Here is an 11697-nt window from a genome sequence, read left to right on the forward strand (position 1 = left end):
GGATCGGATCATTTTTCAGATCAGCAAGAAAATAAAAATATTTCAATTTAACTTGCTTTCCTTTAAAGAGACAAGAGAACAGCCAGTAAAAATACGAACAAATACACAAATTACAAGTATGGATAAATACAACAGAATATGTTACAAATAAAATAAGGTTGGTAGTATTCAAATACAGAAATGTAATAATTAGGGAAAATAACACTACAGAGTGTTCACTTTATAAATTAAATATATATTTTTATCACAGCTGTTTTGTTGTTTGATGATCACTAATGACAGCAGCAGTATTTATAAGCCGCTGTCCCTTTAAGACCTGATGCACGGATCCGATATGATACACATCACATCCGATTTCTTTCTCAGCTGTTTTCATTCACTTGAGACATAACTGACTGCGTTTACCTGAATGATTGTCGAGATGGGTATTTTGTCATAATTTTGTGTCTGTTCAAAGGATTTAAAAGAGGATCGAGTTCGGTGTCCGCGCGCTTCACGTGTGGGCGGCTGTGCGCGAGTTACGAATCCAGTTCCCTTTCGCCTTTTCTCTCTGTAATTGTATTTCGACACTTTCTAGATGTCAAACTTAGAATATATCGACAGTTAAAATGAACTAAACTTGTGGATACTCTTACTAACACACCTGTGCGAACTAGACAGGAAATAACTCCATGGTTCCCGTTAAATTGCCGTAAAATTATCTCTTTATAGGTATGTCATTGGTTTGCAGATGACACTGGGTTTGACATTTTGTGTCTAATGACACTCATAATATTTTCTGTGTGCCATATGACTGCTGCATTCTGATAGATGAATACATTTTGTGATATTTGTTGAGTTTAAACAAACAAACCAGGCTCTGATCCATCAATTGGCTAATTAAATTTATTAGATGTACGTTTATAAAATGACAGGTTAATTTGGTCAGTCAATAAACAATGGTTTGAGAAGTCAGACCAATAAGCTGAAGGAAAGATCTACATCGAAACAGACTCTGGAAAAGCATTTTCATAATTCTGGAAATACTAGAAAACGAATGCTGAATGTCATCTAACAGAAATCAAAGCTTACCAAATTGATTAACAGTGCTTCCATTGTAGTTGGTTTGCTATATTTAAGGTGTAGTGAGGCCGTTACCGCTCCAAAGACTCATTACAGGTCATCAATACAAATTATGATCATTTCCCAACTGACAAAAACTCAACCTTTAACAGACCTCAAACAGGGATCTCATCTGCATGGACATGAATGGCACTTTGTAGCAAAACTGCCTAAAGAGTGCCACCATTACACTTTTGTTGTTCATGATGGCTTGTACAATGACAGAGGGTCAAAAGAAACCCAGCACTCGCCTCCTGTAAACACGGTTGGACAGTATCTACCTGCTCATCCGCACACTCCCAGCCGCATTCAAAGACAACCAAACGTAAGTAAACTGCACAAACCCTGTAGCAGTCTTATGTAACGAACGAGGAGGTATTCAAAAAGACAAGGCTTGGCCGGAGGCCTCTCAGTGGGGCAGGTCATAATTAGCTTTAATGGTTCTGTTCTTTGGGCTGTGCAGAGGCTCTGTCAGTCAGCTTGGTTGGCAGTGGGAGTCTAAGCAGCAGCTTCGCTCTCAGCCTCCACTGGTTGTCCTGTGGCACTCTCCACATTTTTGGATGCCTGGGAAAAGAAAAATTTTGCAATTATGGTTTCATATTCACAAAGTGCCATTAGAAATGGGGAAAGTGGATGCTGACACAACAAACCTTCTTTTTCTTCTTCTTCTGTGCCTTGCGGCTGGCTGAGCTTTGCAACAATGCCTGCAAATAATAAAACACATTGCCAGTAAATCTTGAATGCAAAAATCAACTGGAGAATTCCATTACGTAGAGTAGGATTTTTTTGCCAATGGCCCCTAAATGTTTGTCCCTTGTTCGCTTACTAAAATATATAAAAAAAATAACATTAATTAATAATGAATGATATTGAATTATAGGCAACATTAGGGCTAGGTATTGACACAAATCTCATGATTCAATTAAATTTTGATTCACAGGCTTTCGATTAGATTCTGATCATTTTGGATATATATCATGTACAACATAGCAAATTATCAAGGGGAAAAAAACAACTAACTCTGTAAAATATACATGAGTCAGTTGGTACTACATTACATTACTCTAATATTGAAGGTTAAAATTAACTGATTTGTATATAAACACTTAAATTACACTAAATGAAGTTATAATAAATTAAATATTGAATAGCAGTAAAAATGATAATGAATATGTTATATGGGTGCATATATTTAGCTAAATACTCCTCTCTCGAGTTAATTTATCTAGCTGGCAAATAAGTTTATGGTCAGCAAATACACTTTTTTCTGAGGTAAATGTGATGTTACGTGACATTGTTTACAAGCTGTTATACTGACATCTTTCTGCAGCTGAAATACGATTGTTCCATTTTTGTTTCGTAAAAATTAGTATCATTTAAAAGTTGAGAAATCAATACTTTAATTTTGGCAATGTTTTATTAACATTATTTTAATGTTACTATCATATATTTATTTTATTTTTGAAAATAATTTTCATACTTTGACAAATATTCATACTTGGGTTCCTTCTACCTATTATTAGAATATTTACATATATAAAATAAAATGTCCAACTAGTCCTTAAAAAGCAGAATAAAAAATGCAATAATTCTATAAATAATAATTCTGCAAATTCTGTAAATATTAACTTTTAATTAATTAACTAATAAACCTCCAATATAACTTCCATACCAGTTCCCTGTATGTGACACCAGAACCCCTCATTTTCTTACCTTGAGCTCTGGGTCTTGTACTTCATGCTCAGACTTGTAAAGCTCTCGATCAAAAGGTCCACTGGTGATACGCAGAGGGCCGTTTGCCATGAGCAGCACCGTGAATTTAAACTGTGCTACATATTCACCTTGAAAGAAAATAAGATGGGGAGGAGACAGAAGGTTTGACAATGTGACTCTCGAGACTTTGCTGATGGCACCAAACTTCTAAAATAAGAACAGTCTTTGACCTGGTCATGCGGCAAATGTGCTGGATGCGCTTCTCTGAGCACCGGCGTGACAGGAAATTATTTTTCATTTTCATTTAGTGATTTGTTGCAAAGGTTTAACCCTATCATCTTCATGCTTGGTTGAAGGTTTTACACATAAAAGTGAAATTTTATGACTGGTACTAATGCCTCACCTTCCTTCTCATGCAGGACATTGAAGGGCTGAAGCAGCTCGTGTTTGGCACACTCAACCACTCCTAGTCGAGCTTTACTCTCATCCTCAAATGACCTGATAGCACAGACACCAGACCACACAAAGACAGAAAGACAAGGAGAGACACAAAGAAATGTGATGAGCAACAGAGGTGAAGAGTTTGTTTTGTGCCATGTACTTTCATTTGAGATACTAATAACTTCAAAGTCATACGTCTGATTAGCACGTAAACATATAGCTTGAATACACTGTCAAATGCATTAACGTGAATCTAACAATTGAATGTTTATATATTTATATAATGCATTTATATCATTTATACATTAGCATTCAAAAAGGGCCCATAGGATTTTGTTGTTGTTGAAGGAAATTAATACTTTTATTCAGCAAGGATGCATTAAATTGATCAAAAGTGACAGTAAAGTCGGCGCCAATAGCCTCGTGGGCAGCGCTTCAGGCGTCCCGAGTTCAAGTCCCGGCTCGCGGACCTTTCCCAAACTCCCATCCCCTCTCTCTCCCACTTCACTTCCTGTCAAAATTACGGTCCTGTCCTAATAAAAGGCAATAAATGCCAAAAAATATATATCTTTAAAAGTGACAGTATAGACATTTATGTTCAAATAAATGCTGTTCTTTTGATCTTTCTATATTCAACGATCCCTGAAAAATGTGCCACGGTTTGCACAAAATATTAAGCAGCACAGCTGTTTTCAACATTAATAATAAGAATGTTTCTTGAGCAGTAAATCTGCATATCAGAATGATTTCTGAAGGATACCGTGACACTGAAGACTGGAGTAATGATGCAGAAAATTCTGCTTTTATCACAGGAATAAATTGCACTTTAAAATATATTAACATTAACAGCCATTTAAACATCATAAGTACCAGTTCTTTGGCACTAAATTGATTTTAAACTGTTTTATTCAATTTAAGCAATATTTGAATTAATATAAATATTTATTATACATTTATAAATTTGTAAGTGATTTATCTTTTCATATTTTTACTTTTGAATTATTGAATTAAAGGGTAACAAAACGGCTTGAGGGCTTTTGCAAAAACTAGATTGTACGTCCCTTTTTTCTCTAGTTACGTAGCATGGATTTCAAAAACAATTCTACTGCACAGACAGCCAAGTTTCATTAAAAGCTTACCTTCCCTTTAATAATGGATTTCTTCATTTTAGTTTTAAGTGGCTGCCCTTCTTTAAATGCTAGTTTAACTAACTTTTAACTAGTGATAATAAAAATAAACCTCATTACCTCAGAGTAAATGGCATGGTATCAAATCGCCGCTCGACCTCACTAAAGAACACCCTGGAGGTCTTCATCTTCAGTCCATACTGCTTGCTGGGGTCTCGTTTGTAAACAGTGGTCCTCTGCCCGGAGTCTCTAGCCTGCAGGGAGAAAGAGAGCGCTGTGATCAGCTAGCTGTCGCACATCAAGGGAACAGTTGATGCTGAGATGAGTCTTCACCTTTCCCTCTCCAGTGCTAATGAGCACGTCCACAGCGTACACCTCATGCACTTCAAATTCTGCCTTCTCGTGGTCCTTCCTTAGAGCAGACAAGGACAGAGAGCATTAAGCATAGAGGAACACTCAATCATTTTCAAAAACAATCTAGCGCTTCATTATCCTGACCTTTGCTGGTCGGTGGGGTTCTGAATGATGGTCTTCTCTCCATCAATGACGTGCTGCTTTAACTGATGAGACAGCATGCCTGTGTAAAGAGACAGAAGGAGCTTTAAAACCATTTTATGATGCTTCAACAGAGATGAGTTCAGGTTTCGGTCAGCTCACCCTCGATGGCCATGCATTTGAATGATTGGGCAATCTTGTTCCAGGCCCCTGTGACCTGAGTGTTCTGAGAAAAACAGAAAAACAGCTGGTTGGTCCATTGTAACTTCCTAAATGCATTTGAAACACTTTGTGAACCACATTTAAATCATTGTTAACTACTACAAATAATTTTATTCAAGTTAAATAGAAATAAAAAACTGACAAAAACAAATTACTAAAACTAAATTTTTTTATTTTTTAATATTTTTAAATGCTACAATAGTATATAAATAATAACACTAAAATAACATTATTTTTTAAATATTATCCAATTTATTAAGTAGCATCCTTCTGAAGATATTGTCCCTTACATGTAGACCAAGGTTTTAAAGGGGTCATATGATGCGATTTCAATTTTTCCTTTCTCTTTGGAGTGTTACAAGCTCTTGGTGCATAAAGAAGATCTTAAATTTGCAAAGACTAAAGTCTCAAATCCAAAGAGATATTCTTTATAAAAGTTCAGAGTCAGCCACACCTACCTAAAACGGCTCGTTCTAACACGCCTAGGGATGCTCCGATCCGCCTTTTTCGCCTCCGATACCGATTCCGATCAAGCCATGAAATTCAAAACGAACTCATTGCTGTCATGAGCAGACTTGTTACCGACGCAATAGTGAAGGACATCGGCGATTCATGGTTTACAGTGAAAGTAGACGGAACCAGGGACCCTACTGGAATGGAAAACGTTTCCGTTGTAGTTCGCTACTTCGATGAAACAACTATGAACGTTACAGAACGACTGCTGGTGATGACCACCGCAAATTCGGGTGATGCACCAACCATCACAAATATAATACTGTCAGAGCTGACCAAGGCAGGCTTGAATACTTCTAAGCTTCTGAGTCAAGTGTACGATGGAGCGGCAGTGATGGCGGGCAAATATGGTGGAGTTCAGCGACTTCTGCAAGAAAAGGTTGGCCGGGAGATACCTTACATACACTGCCTAAACCATCAGTTGCACTTAGTCCTCGTGCATGCGTTATCTGCTGAGCAAGCCATTCAAGATTTTTTCAGAATATGCAACGCGCTTTATAACTTCTTCCGTAAACCCACAGTTGCCCTGCAATATAAAGGTGACAGACTAAAACGTTTACTTGACCAGAGGTGGACAGGCCACCTCGCTACTGTTGCCGTCATCATCAATTCATTTGAGGACATTACATCAGTTCTTGAGCATGTCAGCTCTGTAAGGACTTATGGAGCTGAAGTTCGCATGGAGGCAGTTGGACTGTTAAGGGAGGTGACAGATGAAAGCTTCGTTTTCATCTGCCATTTGGTTCACAAGGTAGGCCTAAGACATTTATTTTGTGTGTGTGTGTGTGTGTGTGTGTGTGTGCAATAAAAATAGTCTACCCTATATATAGCCTGTACATATATATTTTAGATTTACTCAATTAACAATATATATTTTAAATTACTTACAAATGAATTTAATATTGATATATTTAATATTTATCTTAAACATTTTAAATTAATACAGAACAATTTGAATATATTTAAAGTTTCAATCATTTCATAGTTAAAAAATCACTTAAATGTAATATAATTTTGTTATTAAATGTAAATGTGTGAAATGGGCTAAATTATTTGTGTGCGCATGCACTCGTCATTAAAAACATCAAGTTAGACTAAAGAAAGAAAACAAGCAAAATAATTTCAAAATGATTTCTTCATTTTTTTCAAAATGATTGTTTATCACAGCATTTATTAGTTATCCTTAAATGGCGGATATCCTACTATTGACGGAAATGACGGAAACCTTTTAACGCAACCTCTAATAAAAACGCCATATACCCTGTAGGTTCTGATGTTGCTCAATCCTGCCAACAACATGCTCCAAGGAGAGGATACAGACCTTTTGATCGGAATGAAACTTGTATCCTCAGCTGCCGAATGTGTGCGCAATATCCGCAGCGAAGATGAATTCTGCATTCTCTGGGACACTATTACAGTGAGCACGACCGATACACCTGTCCCAGCAAAATGGAGTCGGCAGGTAAATAAGAACCTGAGCGAGTATGTAGTTGAAGAAACAACTGGAGTCAACGTCGTCAGTGATAAAATGGAGCTACGCAGGCTGTACTTCAGTACTTTGGATCACATTCTTGGTGAAATGGAAGCGCGTTTCAGTGAACGTAATTCGTTTCAGTGAATGCACTTGACCCAGAAAATGAGACCTTTTTAGATGTAAAGTCCATAGAGCCCATCATGAATTTAACAAATTCTACCATTGTGGAAACGGAGTGCATCGTTGCAAAGCAATTTATCTCCAGAATCAAAACAGAAGAAAGCCAGCAGATGATGACCATTAGGAGACTTCTTACTGAACAACACAAAGTACTTGAAGCTATGCCCAGTGTTTTGTCCGCTCTTAAACTCGCTGTCACATTCGGGGCCTCAACCGCTATGTGTGAGAACTCCTTTTCAGTCCTAAAGAACGTTTTTACGGACAACAGACGAGCAATGAACCACACTCGCAAGGCTCAGCTTGTGCATCTTGCATTTGAACGGGACCTTACAAAGAAATTACGGAACGAATGGAAAGACCTCCTTATGAGAAAGTTTAACACTTCCACTCGTCGCCTGCAGCTTTTCTAAAGGTAAGATGTCTTTTTGCTTTTTGTATCTGTGGTTTGTAATGGGTTTTAATGTTTTTGTCTCGTCGCTCTGGCCACACGTCTCCACACGGCATCAACAGTATGGTAGGGGCGTAACATTTCCGTCTCACGCTTGAGGTATTCGGCCAATCACAACGCATTGGATAGCTGGCCAATCACAGCACACCTCGCTTTTTCAGACCGATGAGCTTTGTAAAAATCGACGCGTTTCAAAAAGGCGGGGCATAGAGGAGAAACAATAATGTACAGTATGTGGAAAATAATGTGTTTTTTTTACTTTAAACCGCATAAACACATTTCATTACACCAAATACACAAAATAATGTTCTTTTTAGCAGCATCATATGACCCCTTTAAGTTGGCCTCCACAAAGGGAATTATCCATTTTATAATAGAGAACTGATTGTGACTTAAAAAAAAAAAAGATTAAATCATTATATAATTTTATTAATGAGGATGTTTTTAGCAGTTAATTACAGGACCGTATTGATTCTAACTAACCTGATTCCCAGGTTTAACCAGCCGGAGAGCAGCTTCTGCACACAAGTGGGCAGCTTTGATCACATCCGCTTTCCGTCCTGTCACAGGAGCATCCTAGAAGAAGAGCAAAGTTAAGTGCACTTCTAACAGAATGAAAAATGAGTTTTGTAGCATTCACAACAAAAGACATACCTTGGTTGCGCCAACCACAAAGCTATGAGCAATGTTGGAGATGAAGCCATCCACATGCACTCCAAGGTCACTGTGAAAAAACAGAATGTAATAATGAAGAAATGTGCTAATAAACAGAAAAAATACATACATTTATATATCGAACAGAAATAATACTCACATTTTAACCAAGTCACCGTCTTTGAGCATGTAGTCTGGATCGCTCTTCAGCGGTGAGAAGTGGCACACACAGTTGTTCACACACACACAGGTGGGAAAGGCAATCCCTGTCACACAAGTATAAAACATTCATCTACTATTTCATATAGAGTACTTTGTCAAAAGTTTGGAAACAATGATTTTTAAATGCTTAATGAAGTCTCTTATGCTCAGCAACGCTGCATTTATTTGATCAAAAATACAGTAAAAACAGTAATACTGTGAAATATTATTACAATTTGAAATAACTATTTATAAGAAATGGATGCTGAAAATTCAGTTTTGCCATCACAGGAATAAGTGACATTTTTAAATATACTACAAAAAAAAAAAAGTTATTTTTAACTGTAATACTATTTCACAATATTACTGTTTTTACTGTATTTTTGAGCACATAGATGCAGCCTTGGTGAACATAAGAAATTTGATTAAAACATTTAGAAATGTAATGTTTCCTAACCTTTGAAAAATACTTTATGTATAATAAATAATTTCTTTTTTTAAATATAAAATACAATGTAAAAATAGAATAATTAAAACATTTTTTTTTTAATCAATTTTGATTTATGATTTTAATGAATATTATAGACTTGTATTTTTTAAACATAATTTTTTTTAAATAAATACATTTTAAAAAATCAAGAAAAAATAAAAAAACACCACATTTAAAATCACTGGTTAAGGTCACTTTTGAAATCACTGATTCAAGATTGTAATGAATATTATTTAGCTCTTTTCAGAAGCATTCTTACCTTTCTTAATCTCTTTCTCCTTCTTGAAGACCTTGCCTGTTTCGGCAGTGATGAAAGCATCTCCTTTCTCGCATAGGCTGAGGACAGACACACCAGGCTTGGCTGCTTCGATGACCACCTTCAAAGCCTCTGAAAAAGAAAGATTTCACATTAGACAACCAAATTTCATACCTAAAGGATTTTGAAGCTCTCCCTAAAGCACTATGTGACAGGACCCGGTCTCAAGAAGATCAATACACATTAAATCAGTAAGCACTTCTAGTAAAAAGAAAGAAATGGAAGATTTCAGTAGCTGACAGTAGCTAAAACTTTCTCAGCACCTGCCAATAAATCTACTGGACACTTTTTTACATTACTGAAACGTAATACCTACTAATATATATATATATATATATATATATATATATATATAGACTTAAAACAAACAAAAACTACTAAAAATGGCAAAACTTGCATAACAAAATCACTAAAATGAAAATGTAGACTTAAACACAACAGGAGACGTCGGGCAGAATGACAGGGTCAGTCGCCACTCACTCTCATTGTAAGGAACAAGCAATGAAAGTGAATGGTGACTCAGAGACTGTCAGTCACTTAACGTTGTGTCAAACATGTCCTATTGTGGTTCATAGTCATGCAGGTTTAGAGTAACATTACGGTGAGTAAATAATGAGAGAATTTAACTTCTGGGGTGAACAATCACTTTAAGTCGGTACGTTACAACTACAGCTAACTGGCTAACCTGCTAGCCGAATATGTATAAACATAAACAACGCTCTTAAGATTACAAAACGTCGGCTGCTGATGCTTGTCCGTACGATTTCAAGTTAAGTCAAGTCAAAAAAACTAGAAATGAATGGCATCTATGTCTATCTCACTACAGCTCGCAGACACATGGCCGAGCGCTGAGCTGTATCACCGCTCGGTCAAAATCAACCCTTGATCACGCATAAAGCTCCAGAATCAATCTTACGGTTTGCTATGTCGGCCCCCATCTTGTACTTGGTAACCACCAAGTCATCAGCGATGGTGTGCTCTTGCTGGTCATCGTCTCCTGACATGCTTGTCAGCGGTGGGGTTCAAGAGGAGCTCGTAACTTTTTCCCTCGCTTCGCTTGTGGGATGATGGAGCACAGCACGCTGCTTCAGATCTCACAGCCTGCGCCAGCAGCAGCCGTGGAAACGCACAAGATGGCCGATTACTGCGCCGCACTTCAAAATAAAAGCCGCAGAGCTGCGGATAGACTGACAGAGTGACCTCTGCGGGAGCTCGAGGAAATTATATCTCGTCATTAATTTTCCAGTTTGGCATAGAGATGTCAAAGAGTGTTTTATGTACAAACAAAGCATATTTAGGATAAATCTTTAACATCTTACATTTCTCTTTCTCTCAGGTTGGGCGGGGTGGGGGCACTGGTCTGCTCATTTCAAACAATTGGAAATACTCAACCCACTCTCCCTTATGCAATTATAACTAATTTGAATCTCATGCGATTACTATAACAGCTCCTATAAAACTCCAGGTTGTGGTAATTTACCGCCCTCCTGAGCAAATTCTAGGCACCTTCCTAGAGGAGCTGGATGGGCTGCTGTCCTCATTCCTGGAGGATGGCAGTCCACTTTTAGTCTTTGCGACTTCAACATTCATCTGGACAAGCCTTATGCTACAGACTTCCATTCACTCCTTGCTTCACTACAAGCACGCACAAATCAGGCAACCAACTTGACTTAATTTACACATGCAATTTGTACTGCAGACAACATTTTGGTAGAACCCCTAAATATCTCTGACTATTTCTTCAGTACATTTAAACTACATTTTGCAACCTGTGTGCCACCAACCCCTATACCGGTTACTTTTAGACGAAACCTTTCTCTGCTGAAGTCCATACTGCCAAATCTTCATATTTTCACAACAAGATTATCAATGCTCCAGACACACGTAATCTCTTCAAAACATTTAATTCTCTCCTCTGTCGCCCTCCACCACCTCCCACCACTTCTATACCAGCTGATGATTTCGCCACATTATTCACAGACAAAACTAGAACAAACAGTAGTCAATTCTCAGCCCCACACACACAGGATCAAATCAAAAACAGTATCAAAACTTCTCCTCTCCAGCCATCCTACAACATGCCCTCTAGACCCAATCCCCTCACACTTTCTCCAAGCAATCTCTCCTACACTCTTACCACCACTCACACACATCATCAACACATCTCTCCTCACAGGCACTTTCCCCACTGCATTCAAGCAGGCTTAGGTAACCCCACTGCTCAAAAAACCTACATTAAACACCTCTCTTACAGACAGCTACAGACCTGTCTCTCTCCTTCCATTCATAGCGAAAACCCTCGAACGAGTTGTTTTCAACCAG

At 37.6% G+C, this 11697-nt stretch overlaps 1 protein-coding gene across 1 annotated transcript; it reads right to left on the bottom strand.

Moving 5' to 3' along the window:
• Positions 1 to 871: 871 nt before the first annotated feature.
• On the bottom strand, positions 872 to 10579 carry LOC107673109 (proliferation-associated protein 2G4-like). Its single transcript, XM_016466582.1, has 13 exons — positions 10292 to 10579; positions 9319 to 9447; positions 8529 to 8634; positions 8369 to 8438; positions 8198 to 8290; positions 5040 to 5103; positions 4881 to 4959; positions 4716 to 4794; positions 4503 to 4636; positions 3218 to 3312; positions 2815 to 2942; positions 1752 to 1805; positions 872 to 1665 (listed from the first exon to the last, which is right to left on the bottom strand). Exons 1-13 carry the CDS (start codon positions 10377 to 10379, stop codon positions 1600 to 1602), a joined length of 1185 nt encoding a protein of 394 aa, XP_016322068.1. The 5' UTR covers positions 10380 to 10579; the 3' UTR covers positions 872 to 1599.
• Between the last annotated feature and the right edge of the window lie 1118 nt (positions 10580 to 11697).

Source organism: Sinocyclocheilus anshuiensis, unplaced genomic scaffold (genome assembly GCF_001515605.1).
Source record: "Sinocyclocheilus anshuiensis isolate Anshui unplaced genomic scaffold, SAMN03320099.WGS_v1.1 scaffold364, whole genome shotgun sequence".
Classification (NCBI taxonomy): domain Eukaryota; kingdom Metazoa; phylum Chordata; class Actinopteri; order Cypriniformes; family Cyprinidae; genus Sinocyclocheilus; species Sinocyclocheilus anshuiensis.

What these genes read in the sequence shown, in the direction of transcription:
- LOC107673109 (XM_016466582.1), bottom strand. Translation starts at nt 10,379, where the DNA reads ATGTCAGGAGACGATGACCAGCAAGAGCACACCATCGCTGATGACTTG. An exon ending in GGGGGCCGACATAGCAAACC is followed by an intron (nt 9,448 to 10,291) that starts GTAAGATTGATT and finishes TTTCTTTTTCAG; the next exon opens with AGGCTTTGAAGGTGGTCATC. An exon ending in TTAGCACTGGAGAGGGAAAG is followed by an intron (nt 4,637 to 4,715) that starts GTGAAGACTCAT and finishes TTCTCCCTGCAG; the next exon opens with GCTAGAGACTCCGGGCAGAG.